Source organism: Rhinolophus hipposideros (assembly GCF_964194185.1).
Source record: "Rhinolophus hipposideros genome assembly, chromosome: 21".
Taxonomy (NCBI): domain Eukaryota; kingdom Metazoa; phylum Chordata; class Mammalia; order Chiroptera; family Rhinolophidae; genus Rhinolophus; species Rhinolophus hipposideros.
In genome coordinates this window covers 28,001,235-28,019,739 of record NC_138067.1, presented here as the reverse complement: position 1 = coordinate 28,019,739, position 18,505 = coordinate 28,001,235, and the positions used below count along the sequence as shown (strand labels likewise).

General features: G+C 40.6%; 1 protein-coding gene across 2 annotated transcripts; it reads left to right on the top strand.

The window, feature by feature from the left end:
* The first annotated feature begins 230 nt into the window (after positions 1 to 230).
* MPHOSPH6 (M-phase phosphoprotein 6) lies at positions 231 to 17,682 on the top strand. Of its 2 annotated transcripts, none has more exons than XM_081031819.1 (5): positions 231 to 337; positions 5,738 to 5,850; positions 12,583 to 12,673; positions 14,934 to 15,028; positions 15,830 to 17,682. In XM_081031819.1, the coding sequence occupies exons 1-5, from the start codon at positions 287 to 289 to the stop codon at positions 15,960 to 15,962; spliced, it is 483 nt and encodes a 160-aa protein (XP_080887945.1). In that variant the 5' UTR covers positions 231 to 286; the 3' UTR covers positions 15,963 to 17,682. The 2 variants fall into 2 exon arrangements, with proteins under 2 accessions (XP_080887945.1, XP_080887946.1); XM_081031820.1 differs by having other exon boundaries at positions 256 to 337; positions 5,738 to 5,817; positions 15,830 to 17,676.
* The last annotated feature ends 823 nt before the right edge of the window (positions 17,683 to 18,505 follow it).

Below are 18,505 nucleotides of genomic sequence, written 5' to 3'. Positions count from 1 at the left end.
CAGCGCGGCGCCCTCCTCCGGCTTCAGCCTCTTTGGGGTCTCCCTCCCGGCGTTACGATTCTCGGCCCCTTGGCGGGCGGTCGCGCCCTTACCCTGAGCTTCTAGGAGATGCAAGCGCTCCCGGAGGCGACGCGCGAAGCGCCCCTGACGCCCTCGCGCACGAGACGCAGGGGCGGGGCCACAGGGCAAGGAGAAGCGCTCTACGTAAAATGACGCCGCTGCGTACGCAGCAGCGCGCCTGCGCAGCGGGGCTCGTGGAGGAGCGCGGGGCCTAGCGGAAGCCAGCATGGCGGCGGAGCGCAAGACAAAGTTGTCCAAGAACCTGCTGCGCATGAAGGTACAGAGACCCTGGGGAGCCGTGCCGGGAGGGTAGGGCCTCCCGATTCTCCCGGCCTGGCCGAGGCCGAGGCCCTGGGCGTGCGGGGGCACCAGCGAAGCGCCGGAGGGTATCCACCTGTCGCGCTCATTCATTCACTTAGCGTCTGCTCTGCGTTCGGCACCGGGAACCGGATTAGAAATCCGGCGTATTCTCTCTGTCAGCCCGCGGTCGGGTGGGAGACCCAGACACGCAAGCAAGCAGTTAGGATACAGCGTCCTACGTGCGGTGACGCTGGAAGCGCCGGCCCGTCGGGGACCTTAACGCGGGCTTCCGCGCGGCTGAAGGGTGGGTGGGAGGCTGGGGAACGCGACGTACACGGCGGGAGGAGCGAGTTCGGAAGTTTGAGAGGCACAAACCAAAAACCCATGGTGATTTTTTAAGAACTAAAGATAATTCAGTGTGTCCTGAAGGCAAGTAGCAAGAAACGGGCCTGGAAATGTAGACGGGTCATTAACATGCAGGACATTTTAGGCCAGATTAAGGAGTTGTTGTCTTTGCCTTGTGAGTATTAGGAGGCTGTGGAGCCCAGGTAACGGTTATCAGCTGCGCCTCTTACTTTTCAAAGTTACATTAACTGTCCTGTGAAGAATACGTTGGTGAAAGAAAGACTCGACAGGACAAAATTGCAGTCAAAAAGACCATCTAGAAGTTTAGATGATCTGAGTGAGGGGTACAGTGGCATTGCCATGGAATTATAACAGTTCGGGTGAGAGTGAGTTACGTTCAGCAAAATTGATTTTTGTATTTCAGATTGAATCAATTTAACCAAATAATGTCAAAATGGCAGAAAAAGACAAGCATAGATAAACTAAACACAGGAATTAAAATAAGGGAAACAACCTATCCTTAAAACTTAAATAATAATAGCAAACATTTACAGTTCTTGCTGTGTGCCAGACACAGTTCTAAATGTTTTGCATGTATCAACCCAAGAAATCCACAGACCGTGTTTCCCCGAAAATAAGACCTAACCAGACAATCAGCTCTGATGCATCTTTTGGAGCAAAAATTAATATAAGATCCGGTCTTATTTTACTATAATGTAAGACCGGGTCATATAACATAATATAATCAATATAATATATACCGGGTCTAATATAATTCCGGGTCTTATATTAATTTTTGCTCCAAAAGACGCATTAGAGCTGATTGTCCAGCTAGGTCTTATTTTTGGGGAAACACGGTGATAACTCTCTGAGGTGAGTGCAGTTATTATCCTTCTCTAACAGTCATAGCAACTGAAACAGGGAAGTAATTTGCCCAAAGTTACTGCTAATAAGAAGTGTAAACAATACTCAGACTCAGGCAGTCTGGTACCAGAGCCCCTTGCTCTTAACTACTTCTGGTCGCTGAATACTTATAGATGTAAACTGTTAAATGTCGTGTTTAGAGAATTGTGGAATTTTCAAGAAGAGGAAGCAAGGCATAAATAATGTTTTGAAAGATCGGACAGTAAATATTGCATGGGCAAAATTTGAGTGGAGTTGAGCTAAGGTGTAACTAGGAATGGATAGGGTGAGGGTAGAGGGTAAGTCATAGCATAATTTAGTTTCCAAAGTACTTCTTTCATGCCTTTTAGCAAAATTTGAATCTTTACTGAACAGTTTTCTTTTGGCTTATGGTTTGTAATCATGTAGATTTCAAAGAAGTGAAGTGGATTGACAAAGCAGACCCTGAAAAGATTTTAGCAGTGGTTTTAGCTCTTGGGTAAGTCAAATGAGGCCGTGCTGGGTCATCAGGGCTCAGACCAAAGACCTGACTTTGGAAGTAGGAATGAAGAAATTAACTAAAATTACTCACCTCACGCAAGTGGTTCAGAGAGACTCGACTACACATTGGAAGCAAAGGAGAGAAAAAAAAAAAAAAACCCAGGTTTTCTATTTGGGTTAACAACTTCAGGCATTGATAAGAAAGAACTTATTGAAAGGCTAGCACGAGACACTATACATACAGATAGAGCGGAGTGTTTTATGAGAAGGAATGAAGCAGCGGCCTGATGTTGCGGTATACAGTATAGCGCTTCAGCCAGAGCTTAGAGCAAGAATGAGAGGGTCGAGGATTTAATCTTGACTCAGTTATTTTCCAGTGTACTTGAAGTCCTCTGACTTGGGTCAGCTGTTGGGCTGGAGCCCGATCCTGATGGGAAGTAAAAAGGGAAGAGTGTAGGTGGAATGTCTGTCAGTGTAATGGAATTGTTGTAGAGAGGGTGCTTATTTGTGGTTTTAGTTCTTTTGGACTCTTAAGACATTTTTCTGTTAAGAGACAGATAAATCCTTGAGGTTTGTGGGCCAAACAGTCTCAGTTGCAACCACTCAACTCTGCCATTGTACCTCAGAACCACATGAGTGTGGCTTTGTTCCAATAAAACTTTCTTTACAACAACAGAAGTCAACCCTAAGGGCTGCAGTTTGTGATACGTGCTGTAGGTCCTCAGTTGTGAGTAAAGCTAAATCACTAGCTTTGAAGTGTGTTCTTAGATGCTGTGGAGTCAGAAGAATTGAATTTCTGTCTGAGTCTGGAGTTGCTTTATTCATAGTCACTGGGTGTTCTATCCTTTCCATATGCTTAGAAATGTGTGTGTGTGTGTGTGTGTGTGTGTGTATGTGTTTCTGTACATACTTATATGTATATGGTTATTTTGTGTACCATAAAGAATGTCTACTTGACTTAAAAATAGAAAAAAGAGCAGTTGGCAAGATTGGTGAATTTTACTACCAAGAACATGAGTGATGAAGTGAGACATCTGGCCTTACAGAGAACCATCCAGAAAAGAAATCTGGAAAAATAAGACAGATCTAGAATCGGTTACATTCAGAGAAGCTTTAGTGAACTCTTTTCTGTGTACCAGGTGTGGCCCAAGTACCAGTAATGCAAGATGAGCAAGAGACATGGTCTACGTTCAGAACCTCAGTCTTTTGGGAGACAGAAGCAGCATAATGAACGATAAGGCACTGTTTATAATAAGGCTGTGGTAGAAGCAAGAAAGGCTTACCGAAGGACACTTGTCCTGGGCCTTCACCAGAACACATTTTCTCAGGCAGAAAATGGAAGCATAACGTTGAATCACAGAGGCAGAAGGACTGGCTATGCTTTCCACAAACTACCAGTTCTTTCCCGTGATAAGGATGTAGGTACAGAAGTAAAAGAATGAGGACAGGTGAACAAACAGTGCAAAGCCAGGAAATTGACAGTGGTACAATCCACAGAGCGTACTCAGATTTCACCATTTTACATATACTCCTTCATGTGTGTGCGTTTGTGAGTGTGTGATACGTCCATACAATTTATTGTGTGTAGATTCATCTACCACCACATTCAAGATACAAAACTATTCATCACCACAGGTTCCCTCAAGCTACCACACGCACGTCCTTGTGTCATCCCTAACCCCTGGCAACTACTAATCTGTTCTCCATTTTTGTAATTTTGTTATTTCAAGGATGTTATATAAACAGAATCATACAATATGTAAGCTTTGAGATTGGCTTTTTTCCCTCAGCATAATTCCCTTGAGATCCATCTAAGTTGTTGAGGATATGAGTAGTTCCTTCCTTTTTGTTGCTGAGTAGTATTCCATGCTGTGGATCTACCACAGTTTATTTTAACCATTCACCTGTTGAAGAGTACTTTTTTTTCTCCTTCTTCCGCCTACTCCCGCCTTCCCTGCACCCCATTCCGGTTCAAGCCCTTGTTTCTCAGTCTAATTGTGTAGGACACAGCTCCTTGGCCCATGCTGGTATTATGAGCCTTGTGCTCCCAGAGGCTTAGGCAGTCATTCGGCCGCATCCGCCACTCACAGCAGCTCACCGGCAGCCCAGCGCCAGGGAGAACTGTTGTTCACAGTCTTAGCTGGAGGGAGCGCAGCTCACTGGCCCCTGTGGGAATCGAACCTGCGACCTCGGCACACAGCGGTCCAACCACCAGAGCCACCGGGCCTGCCCCTGAAGAGTATTTTTGTTTCCATTTTGGGGCTACTACAAATACAGCTGCTGTGAATGTCTGTGTATGAGTTTTTAAATCAACGTAAGTTTTCATTCGTATGAGATAAATGCCCGAGAGGACAATTGCTGGGTCATATTGTAAGTTCATGTAAGAAACGGTGGAGCTGTTTTCCACAGAGGAGACCCAGCTTCCCCACATCTGCATCAGAACTTGATGTCATCCCTTTATTTTATTTGTGAGCGTTTTTCAAGTTTTGTCATTTCATTCCGTAGTCATTGGTAAAGCATTAGGTCTAAAAATGATGGTGGTTTTGGAAGAGTTAGAATGGAGGGAAAAGTAATATGGAGCCTGGATAAGGGAAAGAAATGAGGATAAAGGGAAACCAGTGGAATCCTAGACCTCACTGCTGGGTGTTTCCTGAATTTCTTTTTCCCCACATTGATACTTTATCATTTTGCTGTGATTGACATCTTGGTGTGTTCGCCTGTCCCTGGAAATAGGGCTATTTGTGCTAGGGAGAGACTAGGAGCAGGACTACTGTTTTCTTTACTGGCGTACTTTGAGTTGAGCTTCTACAAATTTTAAAAGAAAGCATTTCAGAGGATGTAAGTGCTGAGCAAGCTTACAGATCTAGCCTTGCTTCAGTCTACGTTTATAGAGCCCTTACTGCACAGCATTCATTATGCTGGTGCTGATGAAGGAGACTCTGTCCCGGTCCCGAAGGTCTTCCGAAGAGATGAGACAGAGGCTCAAGAAATTAAAATGCAGTGTGCTGGTTTGAGGGTGCCGTGGGAAGCTTCTAGGAGAGAGATGCTGGTTGTACCTGTATCAGGGACAATTTCACAGAGGTGGAGTAGCTTCACCTATATCAGTTACCCGGTAGAAGAGAGTGAGAAGAGCATTCCCAGACTGAGATCAGCAGGTGCAAAGACCAGTGGGCTCTGTGGGTCAGCGAGAGATTCCGAAAATACTGAGCCTCTCATCCTTTTACTGCCCCTCCCTTTCTTTCTCCACCTGCCTCGCTTAATCTGTTGGATCAATCTTTTGTCTTAGTCCTTCCTCACTTGCCATTATGTACAACTGGCCACACATAGTGTGATACTTATTGAATACAGTTTTTTTTGGTGCCTGTTTTATTAAATCCAAAAAACTGAAATATGGTAAAGGTCTTTTTGAAATCTTTTAAGGAAGTACACAAGTTGCTTTTGTTTCCGCTCTGGCAAGCTCCCAGCCAGCCTACTGTGACCTTGTCAAGGGCAGAGTTAAGCTGCTTGATCACCCTCCCCCCACCTTCAATCATGAGATGGGATTCCTGGAGAAATGAGGAGCAAGTGGAAGGATAAAATTATTCGAGTTTTCTTTAGCTCTTAAGTTGGGAAAATTAGTTGCTGACACTGATTTTGTTTGTTTTGACAGTTCATGCAAAGGGGACTGGACTCCGAAACCAAGAAACAACTAGAAGAGGAAGAAAAGAAAATCATTAGTGAAGAGCACTGGTACTTGGATTTGCCAGAGCTTAAAGAGAAGGAGTAGGTTGATTAGAAATTCTTTTGCTGACACTTTGGCCATTCAGAGGGAAATCCCTGTAAGTGGGACTCATTCCAGTGTCCTAAAGCCCATGAAATAGCATCTGTTCGGTTTCTTCAGTTAGTCTTACCACTAGATTTCTTAAAATTATTAAACCTATAAGAGGTCTACTTGGATTTATACATTTGTACTGGCCGTTGGTCGTCATTTATATGTTCTTTTTTTACATTGAATAAAGGAATCTAGCCCATATGTGTCTTGTAATAACTGGGAACCTTTATGCAAATCTGTAATGTATTCTCTATATTAAGTTCCAAAGATTAGGTATGTACTTCAGGCCTCTAACAGTTTTTTGTTGTTGTTGTTTTTGTTTGTTTTTTAACAGAGTTCTTTGTTAGGCTGAGCTTCTCAAAGGCAGGTCAAGAGCGTTTTGTTTGTGTGTGTTTTTAAATGTTTACTATTAATGCCAATCATCTTAGCTAACATTTGTTGCATCTATTGTGTGTGCTAGGAGATGGTCTAAGCACTATACATCTTAATTACATAATCCTCATAGCAAACTTGAGAGCTGGCTACTATATTTCATCCATTTTATAGTTGAGGAAACGGAAGCTTAAGAGAATAGCTTGCTCAGTCACTCAGCTCGTTGTTGCTAAGGCTGGGGTAATGCACTAGATAATTTCTCTTCTGCCTTTAAGCTTGGTTGGTACTTGAGAAATAATTTTGAATAAAGAAGTGGTGGATTCACATCATCCATTAATTTATCTAAATTCTTCTGGAAGCTACGTGTCATTTCTCCTTGATGCATTTCTTACCATAGTAAGATGGTACCACTCTGTGGTATGGTAATTTTACCTAAACTTTGTCAAATGACTGAATGCTGCTTATTATCTTCAGGCATATTTATGTCTTTTCTTTTTGTTTTTAACATATTACATTCCCTTGTTCACTTGACTAACGTCTGGATCTTTTGGGGAAGGTTAGATACCCTTCTCTAAAGATAGAAATGTGTGGTACCAGCAAGGAGGGAAAGAAAGGTGCTTTGTTTTCTGAGCTTGCTTCTCTTTGTACTTGCTTTTCTTTACTGCTTCTCTGAGGATGGAAGATATTCGTGAGGAAGGGAAGATAATGCCAGAGATGGTTTGGATTTGGGAGCAGGGAGTGTAGAAAGGGGCCATTACTGGTAAGGAGCTGTAATTTAATTTTATGCCTTGACTAAGTTAGCACAAAGTATCCCAGAAACCTGGTTACTTTTATTGATAGGACGATTTCTATCTTGTTTTCAGTATTCCCCTACCCCAATACAGCACATTATCCCCAGAACGATGACATTTAGATTCCTTTCCTAGGAGGTAAATGTCTCAGTTCTTTTGGGCTACTGTAACAAAATACCTGGGTAGCTTATACACAACAGAAATTTATTTCTCTTGGTTTTAGAGGCTAGAAGTCTAAGATCAGGAGAATGTGCCTGAATTTAGATTCCCTCAGGGCGAGACAGTCCTGCAGGAAGTGTGGTGCTGGCTGAGCTAGATAGGGCCCGTGAGAGAGGACCCTACAGAGCAGTAGTTCTTAAAATTTGGGGCTCAAGGACCATTTACATTTTTAAAAATTACTTAGAAACCATAAAGAGCTTTTCTTTGTGTCGTGTCGATGATTACTATGTAAGAAATTAAAACAAATTTTTAAAAATACTCAAATAAGAAACAACTGCACAACTTAGCATAAATAACTCGTTTTGCATGAAAAATAACTTCCAAGACAAAAAAATTATTAGGGAGAATAGTGGCATTGATTTACATTTTTACAAATCTCTTTAATGTCTGGCTTACTAGAGACAGGTGGATTCTTTTAACTCCTACATTCAGCCTGTTGTAGCATGTCATTTTGGTTGACGTATATAAAGTCCACCCTCACCCAGGTGATATAGTTAAAAAGGGAGGGCTGTTGTAATAGCTTTTTCAGATAATTCTTTGATGCTACTCAAAACTCAGTAAGTTGCAGTTTCTTAAAAGTTAACTGAAGTGTGGAATCTGAAAATAATGAACTTTTCATAATCCTTGGTCTATCTTACATTTTGACTGGATCTTTTGTTCATGCATAATTTCATAGCATCATGTATTTCTCATTTGGAATGTATTAGTTTAATGAGGTATATAGATTTTTCAAATAACTCATTTCATTGTACAATATCAAAAATCACATTCATTAATATCACCATGGGCTTCATCAGAAAAGCCTTTAAGTATTGGGAGGCTGTCAAGCCCAAAGTGACATATACAAGCTATTCAAAATTCTAATTTTTGCTTGGAAGCTTGAATTTTGTTATTGGGAACAAGTATTGTCAGTTGTTTCCCTTGAGGTGACAAGTTTACTTTATTCATTTTCAGGAAAATATCTGCCAAATACCCAAGTCTGAATAAGCATAGTTAAGTGTACCAAGAAAAATGTAGCTAGTTTAACTCACAACTTGATCACACAAGTGCATTTTCTCAAAACAGTCATCATACCTCAGCAGTCACAAGTACCTTATTATATATACTTCCTGTTTTGTGTAGAGAATATTTTATGAAGTGTAATCAAGGGCTGGAGATTAGTGACAAATTTTTACTGCTTAATCAAGCACATAATTATTGGCTTTTATTTTTTTTAACTATGGAAGTCAATAGTGAACAATGCAATGACTGCTAGTACAGTCTGGTATCACTACATTAATTCATACTAAAGTGTGATTTTACCCATAATCACTTTTGCACACTGTACAAATGTCAACATAGTGAAAAAGACAATGTCTTAGTGTTATCGTGAAAGTAATTTTGACCTCCTACCATTATTAGCTTCTCTCACAGCTTTCCAGTCATAGAGGCCTGCTTTAGTCTAGAAATTCTGTCTCTCAGGCCGCTTGCATTCCTACATTCCCCCCACTCGGCCTTTACTTTTAACTAGTCCTTCAGGTGTTCTTCCCCTAGGTATCCTCTTGTTCCTCACTGTCTTCTAGACTTTGCTCAAATGTCACCCCATCCAAGAGGCCTGCCTAGACCACACTTCATAAAGCAACCAAAGACAAATTCTTTAGATAAAAATAATTTGTATGAGTTGGATAGAATTCTGTTTGCATGTCTCTTGGTTAAAGGTTGAAATTGCTGGATCATCAGGTTGGTATTTAACTTTATGAGAAGCTTTCAGACCAGTTTCCAAAGTAATTGTACCATTTTACACTTTCACTAAGGAAATATAAGAATTCTGGTTGTTCTACACCCTTCCAATATTTGGTGTTAATCTTTTTTATTTTACCTATTCTCCTTATGGTTCTTAATTTGAATTTTCCTGGTGACTAATTTCCTGGTTACAAAAATGCTTATGTGCTTATTAGCCATTTCCATATCTACCTTTATGAAGTCCCTATTCAAATCTTTGGTCCATTTTTTTTAAATGATGTGTTTCTGTCTTTTTTTCTAACAGTCCGTATCACATATTTTCCCACTCCTCTACACATCTGTCATCTGTTTTATTTTTGATGTATTTCACAGTAAGTAGCAGGTGTCAGTACATTTTTATCCCTTAACTAGAGTTCGATGTTTATATGGGATTTTTATTTTCTTTTTAAAGTAGAGCTTACATACTTCTATACAGATAGAAGTTCTTTATATTCTGAATACAAATCCTTTGCCAGATCATTAATACTTTCTTCCAGTCTGTTACTTGCCTATTTATTTTCTGGGTTTTTTTGATGAGCAGTTACTAACTTTTTTCCTTTTATAAAGTTAGTTCTTTCTAGATCCTGTTTAGTGAATCTTTGCCTGTACCACGGTTGCAAATATATTCTCTGTGTTTTTGTCGAGAATTTTTGTTGTATTAGCTTTTATATTTTTATATGTGATCTGTCTCTAATTTTTTGTGTGTGGTGTAAGGCAGGAATCAAGGTTCATTTTTTTCTTTAGATAGCCAGTGGTCCCAGTACCATTTATTGAAAATACTTCCTTTGACTCATGCATTGTTTTGATGCTCTGGTCAAAAATCAAAAGTCTAATTCTGGACTTTATTCTGTTACATTAATGTTTTCCCATTTTTTAATTCAGGTTCCTATTTGTGTCTTCCTTACATTCATATTTTTCTTTAAATCTTTGAACAGATTTATAATAGCTATTTTAAAGTTCTTTTCTACTAATTCTATCATCATTCTTTTTGTATTGAATTGTTTTCCTTCTGTTAATGGGTCACATTTTTCTGCTTCCTTACATGTCTAGTAATTTTTAATTGTGTGTTACATATTGTGTTATATTGCTGAGCATCCGGATTTTGATGTTTTCCTTAATAAAGGGTTGAAGTTTGTTCCATTAGGCAGTTAATGTACATGCCAATCAGCTTGAGCCCTGTTTTTGTTAGAGTAGCTTTTATAGCCTTTATTGTAGAGCTAGATTAGCCGCACTCTTATGATGTGACCTTTCTGTTCATTGTCACAGATTATTCAGCTTGGTCTCTCCACTCTGGGTAGACACAAGTCAAATATTTCCCTCCTCTGGGCAAGGTCTTTGTGCAATGTACAATTCCAGGGTAAATTTTCTTTCTCACGTGTGGTGGACTGGAAAGTGGTCCCCAGATAATATCCAGGCCTTCATTCCTGGAATCTGTGTTACCTTATATGCCAAAATTGACTTTGCCAGTATGGTTAACTTAAGGATCTTTAGACGGGGAAATTATTCTGGATTATCTGAGTGGGTCCTGAATGTAATTACATATATCCTTATAAAGGAAGGCAAAGAGAGATTTCATGCACACAGGGAAGGCAGAGTGACCATGGAGGACAAAGACTAGAGTGATGCAATCACTATCCAGGGAATGCTGGCTGTCAGAAGCTGGAGAGGCAGGGAATGAATTCTCTCCTGGAGCCACTAGAGGGAGTGCAGCCCTGCCAACATCTGATTTTGGTCCAGTGAAAATGGATTTCAGACTTCCAGAATTACAAGAGTATAGATTTCTGTTGCTTTAACCCACCAATTTTGTGTTAATTTGTTACAGCAGCCCTAGGAAACTAATGCACCAGTTAATTCTTCTCCTTGAAATCATTATTTTTCCCTTGGCACTGTGGACTTACCCAGCTCATGTACAGCCTATTGCCATGTTTCCCTGAAAATAAGACCTAATTGGAACATAAGCCCTAGCATAATTTTTCTGGATGTTGGTAATATAAAATAAGCCCTAATGCGGCTTTTGGAGCAAAAATTAATATAGGACCCAGTCTTATTTTAGGGGAAATATGTTAGGGCTTATTTTATGTTACGAGCATCTTGAAAAATCATGCTAGGGCTTATTTTCCGGTTAGGTCTTATTTTTGGGGAAACGTGGTATTCAGCCAAAGATTCAAAGGGACTTCATATTCATTTCTGGAATTCCTTTGTGCATCTCTCTTTCTCTGGTATCTTGATCCATATATTTTAGCCACCTCTGTAGCCCCAAACATCGATTTGTACCTTCAGTTCAGTGAGACTGGGCTCTGAGCTCTCGTCCCCTGCTTCACAGTCTACAAATTACATCCAGTCAGAAGGTGGGCATTCATGGGGCTCACTTCGTTTGGTTTTCTTCTCTCAGGAATCACAGCCCTATGCTTTGACTTGTTCACTGTTTCCTATTTTGTTCCATTCTCTAATTGGTTACAGTAGGAGGGGTAGTTTGGTACCAGTTACTCCCTTCTGGCCAGGAGTGGATTCATCAGCTTCCTTTTTATTCATTATATAAGTATTTTATTTATTATCTGGCACCACTCTGTAGAATGTAACCTTCATGAGAGCAGAGGACCTCTTATTCACTGCTCTCTTTCCAGCTTTTAGAACTGCCTGGCATGCAGTTCGGTTTAATAAGTGTTTGCTGAGTGAGTAAATGAATGAGTGACTCTTGACAAAAAGCAGGGCCTGCTTTCCACCAAGAAGCCATAAAGGCCAGGTACGTGCTTTCCTAGCGTGCTTTATGATTGATAGCAGGACTGTAGTCAGGTATGCTTACCTGGGATTGGGGTCATGAACTGGTAACTCAGAGGAGAATCCCTTTTTGAAGACCGAAGCATTCCACACCTGCATACTGTTTCCAGGGCCAGAGTGGTCTACCTAATGCCGTCTGTGGTGTCCAGCATTTATCCCTCTCAGTAGCAGCAGCAGCGTCATTTTTACTAGCGTTTTATAGCCTGATACTACTTTTGGGTCGACCACCTCTCCACCCTTATTTCTGCCCATTTTCCAGTTCTATTCATCCAGCTTTCCGAGTGATTCTTTGAGATACCCAGTAGACTTACAATGAATTCCTTCTCTGCTTAAGTCATCCAGGGTCAGTCGTCGTTCATAGCCAAGAGTTCCAACTAAGAAACTATTAAAGCTGCCCAGGACTCTGACTTCTGGGTATTTAGTAAGAACTTGGTGGGGGGCATAAACGTCAAGGAAACTACTTCAAATTTGGAAAATTCAGGCTTATAAATTCTTTAGGTATCTACATTGTATAGGCATTTATGTAAATTAAACGTAGTATTTAGAAGAGGCTGTGCCTCCAGACTGCAGCTCTTGTCTCCTAGTACCTTTGCTGGCCAAATTAGTCACTTTTTATTTCTAACCCTCGGTGAGAAATCTTGCTGTATTTTTACTTGATTCTACTGAGAACTGTAAGATCGATTTTTCATTTGAAATCTTGACTTATATTTGCTTTCTTACAAGTAGACATGCTATTAATACAGGTTCGTTTTTTCCACTCAGGAGTTTCATAATAGAAGAGCAGAGTTTCTTGTTATGCGAAGATCTTCTCTATGGAAGAATGTCATTCAGAGGATTTAATCCTGAGGTTGAGGTATTAAATATAATTGCTTCAAATTTTAAAATGTTCCAATTGAATTCTTTCTGCTAATAATTGGGTTTAGGTCCCCCCCTCCCCACCAGGTACCATTTCTCCTCATTATATAGAAAATAACAAGCCTTGAAATATTGCCATAGCTATTTAAGGAAATCGCAGGCATTGCAGTCTAGTGTTATGGTAGAATTGAGTGGATAATTTAACATAGCAGTATCCGCCCCTGACAGTGCCATTGTAAGTGTTCGAATTTCAGCTCGGGTCTTTTACAGGAATGTCAGGATTTTATTCACATGATGATGCTATTACGAAAAATTATTTCCTGGCATTTATAATATACATTTTCTAATGGAAAAATGTTACTTAAAAATTTAGTAGTTTGACTTTTTAATGGATAGGTTTTAATCCAACCTTATAAATAGGTTTTTAAATGAATTCTTTGGGAAGTTTGTTTGAAAAGTAAACATTCACCTTATAACTGAGCTATTTATTTGAATTTTCCTGCCTCAAGTTTATAAAGAAGTACAGGACTTCATTTAACAAATATTAGAACTCTGGCTGTGTATTAAAAGCCATCCATTCAGGTATGTGACCAACCAAATGGATTTTTCTGATATAAAGCATTAGTTGTATGGCTAACATGTAAAAGCCAGGGTTTCTTAGCCCTGGGCACTGTTGACGTGGAGCCAGGTCATTCTTCGTGGTGAGTGCTGTCCTGTGCATTGTGGGACATCTAGCAGCATCCCTGGCCTCTGGCCTCTGCCCACTAGGTGCTAGTTACATGCGCGCGCACCTACATACACATACCAGTTGTGACAACCAAAAATGTCTCCGGACATTGCCAAAGGTCCCCTGGTGAGCAGAATCTCCTTGGTTGCAAACTATTTCTGTAAGGATGTCTGTGCAGGCCCACAGCAAACAAAGCTAAGTGCCACCGTTTACTTAAAGGTTATCTGTTGGTTTCCTTTTTTCCCCTTTTTGATATGATAATTAAGGTGTTCAATTTACTTTATACAAAATCTACACAAAAAGTGTTTATTTTTAATGTATGCTCTCCTTGTTTTGGCCTGCATAAAGCTTTAGATTGGGAAGAGAGAACAGTGGGGCAAAGGGGAAAAAAGCGAAGATTGTGGTGTGTGATGGCCAGAGCCTGTGGCTGTGGGTAGACACGCACTCCAAAGTGTGTCTGGGACATGGGAAAAGGAGTTGATATGGCCCACAGTATTTGATGTGAGAGGTCACTAGAAAATGATTTAAATTACTGGCACTCTGTACCACTGAGTACTTCTCCCTGGGGAACTGTTTGGCTTGCAGATCTGAGCTGTCGTAAAATGTCAGAAAAGTTCAGTATGCCTGGGTATGAAAAAAAAAATACCTACTTGAGAGTACTTATATGCAGGATGTATTTAGACTACATTTAATACTGTATATATTTCTAGTGACACCTGGCATAAAGTTTATTTGTTCAGTAAATATGTATTCTGCACCTGTGGCTCACCAGCCCTCTTGATGCACTAGAAATGCAGTAGGGAACCCAAGTATATACCCTCACAAAGCTTGTATTCCTGAAATTATTTTATTTTCGCTCCTTTAAATGTCTAGCCTTTGATATAAATAAAGTATTATACTTTTTTTTTTTAAATAAATCTGCCAGAGGGTAACTGTCAAGAAAAGGTTAATGTGAGAAAAAAAGATGGAGGAGAAACCCATGGCACATGGATATCATGTTGGGATGCATTATCCACCCTTATGTTTGGGGGTGAGACAGGTCCTCCCCATTGTTCCAGGGCCAGCCTTCCAGTTCTTCTATCCAGAAAATATTTGGTACCCCCAGCACCACCACCACCAAAACATTGCATTGAAAATTACTCTTGACTGTAGTACTTCTTCCATTTGACTCAAAGATTGGAAGTTCGGAGGAAATCTGAAAGTTTACTTTTTCTTTCCCCCACTCACTAGAGTGTGTAGCAGTGTGCCTGCTTTACATGTAAATAACTAATAAGATTTATTACCTTAAATACAGTTTGAATTCATTAACAGGAGGTCTATTCTAGTAGGGCTTTGTCTTAGTATTTGTTTCATTCAGAGCTGACTTATGTTAGCACATTGTGGAATTAAGTTTTACAGAGAATCCCTTATAAATTTTGACTAGTCCTGTAAATTCTGTGACTTCTGTTTCTCTGCCTTCAAGTACATTTGACACCAGTTCCTTTCACAAGCCTTTTCCAGCCCTGATAGCCAGTGTTGGTGTATTTTCCAGAAATTAATGCTTCAGATGAACGCTAAGAACAAAGCAGAGGAAGTTGAAGATGAAACAGTGGAGCTCGACGTGTCTGATGAAGAAATGGCTAGAAGGTACCCATTACCTTGGAACAGCTTTGTTATCTGGGCCCAGTATGCATGGGCCTTCGCGTGTGCTCTCCTCTTACCCCACGGTCTACCCGGCAGGAAGATGGCCATTTCTGCTTTCTCTACCATGGCCTGGGGGATCTCCATACCTGTCACAGGCTAGCAGTTGAGGGCTCATTTCTAGTGCTGCTTCCAATACATATTTCGAATATACATCTCAGTTTACTTAGGATAATCCAAAAATAAACAAGAGTGGAGAGTTTAATCATTCTTAGAAAAGCTCATAAACCAGTTTATTTTAATTATAGTTTTGATTCTTCTCACTCTTTGTTGTATATTTGGTGATTTTTTTTTCTCATTTTTTTATTGGGGAGTTTTGGGAGACTGTGTTTCTCCAGGGCCCATCAGCTCCAAGTCATTGTCCTTCAGTCTAGCTGTGGAGGGTGCAGCTCAGATCCAAGTCCAGTGACCATTTGCATCTTTAGTTGGAGGGGGCGCAGCCCACCATCCCATGTGGGAATTGAACCGGCAACTTTGTTATTGAGAGCTCACGCTCTACCCAACTGAGCAATCCGACTGCCCCTCCGGAAGCTCAGCGGCAGCTCATTGTCCTTAATCTAGTTGTGGAGGGCGCAGCTCACTGGCCCACGTGGGAATCAAACTGGTAACCCTATTGTTCAGAGCTCACACTCTAACCAACTGAGCCATCCAGCCATCCCATGTTGCATGTTTGGTGATATTCTTGACAAGACTTAATTCCTACTTTTTTATTTGAACTCAAACGTGTTCTATCTGCATTCTTAACAGATACGAGACCTTGGTGGGGACAATTGGAAAAAAGTTTGCCAAGAAAAGAGACCGTGCCAATTATGAAGAAGATGAAAATGGAGACATAAAACCAGTGAAAGCAATGAAGATGTTCTTAAAGCCCCAAGATTAAAATAGATGATGCCCTGAGATACGGCTCAGGGGTGCCTTCCTTGTGGGAGTTAACGTATTTTGGAACTCATTCCAATGGGTTCGCTATAGTTGTTAATACTGTAATGTTTATTTGTAATGTTTATTGTAAAGAAATGTATAATTCTGGTAACATGCTGTTTTTGAAACAGATGTGTGATGGATGTTAAACATCCTTTGCTTAGTGGTGTATAAAATTCATCAAGAGTGGATTTTTACTCCTTGATCTTCAGATGTACATAGGTACATAGTTTCTTCCTAAAGATTTTTTTGACCTTAGAGATTGTTTTTTAAATATATCTCTCTATTGACTGAACTTGATGACTCAAAAATTAAAACCAGTGTTTAAATTGTCCTTGAGTATACAATTTATTAATCATGTCAAGCCGATTGGCACATACATTTTGGAGTCAAATATTGTGACAGTTTATTATGTGTAAATTCATAAAGAACAAACATACCTCTCCAGCCTGAAATATTTGCATGCTTCTAAGTCATTGTCAGTTTGTGGAATTTTTTTTTTTTGTATAAAGCCTTAATAAAAAACAATTATTATACTGTAATAAACATGTTTTCATACACTTTTTCTATTCTCTTATATTTTCAAATAATAATTTTAGTCTAGTTCCGTATTTATCCGAATAGTAAGAAAACAGCTGCTAATTTAGAATATGATGATATGTATGTATGTGTGTGTCTCTGTTTGGAGATATATACCTAGAACTTCTAAAAAAATACTGATTTCATTTCACTTTGTTCCTAACAACTAAATGAGGTGTGTCTCTCCTCTCTCTCTCTGAATCTCCTTAGATTTTGATTGTTCTGTGACCTCACCTCTCTGGTAAGTTACTGAAAGTCGTGAATTTGAAGTTCCTCTGGCTCTTTTTCATTGTGGAGGTGAGAGCAATGCAGCTTCCAGCTCTCTACATCCTGGGGCAGAAGCCAGAAGGTTTTCCCAATGCTTTGCCAGAACCACAATCCAGGAATTTATGGCATGTCTTATTCATCCTCATGATATTCTGCACAGCATTATTTAATGTAGACGATACCACTTCCCCGTAAAAGAAATGGGGCAGTGGGCTCGTGCCTCTGGAATTCACTGGTCTTAGCCCACACCCCATCACAGGAGCAGCAGGCATCATCAAATGGTAGAATGGTCTACTTAAGACTCAGTTATGGGCCGGCCCGGTGGCTCAAGCGGTTAGAGCTCCGTGCTCCTAACTCCGAAGGCTGCTGGTTCGATTCCCACATGGGCCAGTGGGCTCTCAACCACAAGGTTGCCAGTTCGATTCCTTGAGTCCCACAAGGGATGGTGGGCTGTGCCCCCTGCAACTAAGATTGAACACAGCACCTTGAGCTGAGCTGCCACTGAGCTCCCGGATGGCTCAGTTGGTTGGAGCGTGTCCTCTCAACCACAAGGTTGCCGGTTCGACTCCTGCAAGGAATGGTGGGCTGCGCCTCCTGCAACTAGCAACGGCAACTGGACCTAGAGCTGAGCTGCGCCCTCCACAACTAAGACTGAAAGGACAACAACTTGAAGCTGAATGGCACCCTCCACAACTAAGACTGAAAGGACAACTTGAAGCTGAATGGCACCCTTCACAACTAAGATTAAAAGGACAACAACTTGACTTGGAAAAAAAGTCCTAGAAGTATACACTGTTCCCCAATAAAGTCCTGTTCCCCTTCCCCAATAAAATCTTAAAAAAAAAAAAAAAAAAAAAAAAAAGACTCAGTTATGGCCCTAAGTGAAATACAACACTCCATCTTACAAATGTAATGTATGTTTTGAATCCACGACCACTCAATGGGGCTGTTGCTCTCAGAATGTGTGGTCTGGAATCAAGCAGAGGTAGAGAGTGGCTCCCCTCACTGTCACACCCAGTAATGCATTCATAGATGTTTTGCTTCCTATCCCTCAGTTTTGAGCCCTGGAGGCCTGAGTTACCCAAGGAGGAATGCTCTCACCAGGGAACACAGCAGTGGTTCCATTAATAAAGAAATTGCAACAACCTGGTAATTTTACCACTAAACAGGCAAAGGAGTTTCCTCTCCTGGCGCATGCATGTGATCTTGGGAACAAAGGGGCATTGTGCTGTTCCTACACAATGGGTAATGGGGAAAGATGTGGAACCCACGGGCATCTTTTAGCACTTCTATGTCCAGTGACAAACTTTAATGGAAAACTACAACCACCTCGAAAAGGCAGGAAGATGTAGACCCTTTAGGCAATGAAGTTTTGGGTCACCCTACAAGGTATGAAGCCTTAGCATCTGAGATCCTGTCTGAGGGAGGAGGAAACATGGACCATAAAGAGGAAGAATGACGCTTATTAATTACATCCTTGTGATCAATTATAGAAACAAGTGACTGAGCAGTTAGGCATATTTTCTTCTTTGATGTATGTGTACCCATTCCTTCTTTCTCCTCATTGCTCTTATTGTATACGGGATTCAGTCTTGAAGTGTTTAGTCTGGAAATACCAGAATATTCAGATGGATCTGGGACTCAATTCCAGTTAGTATA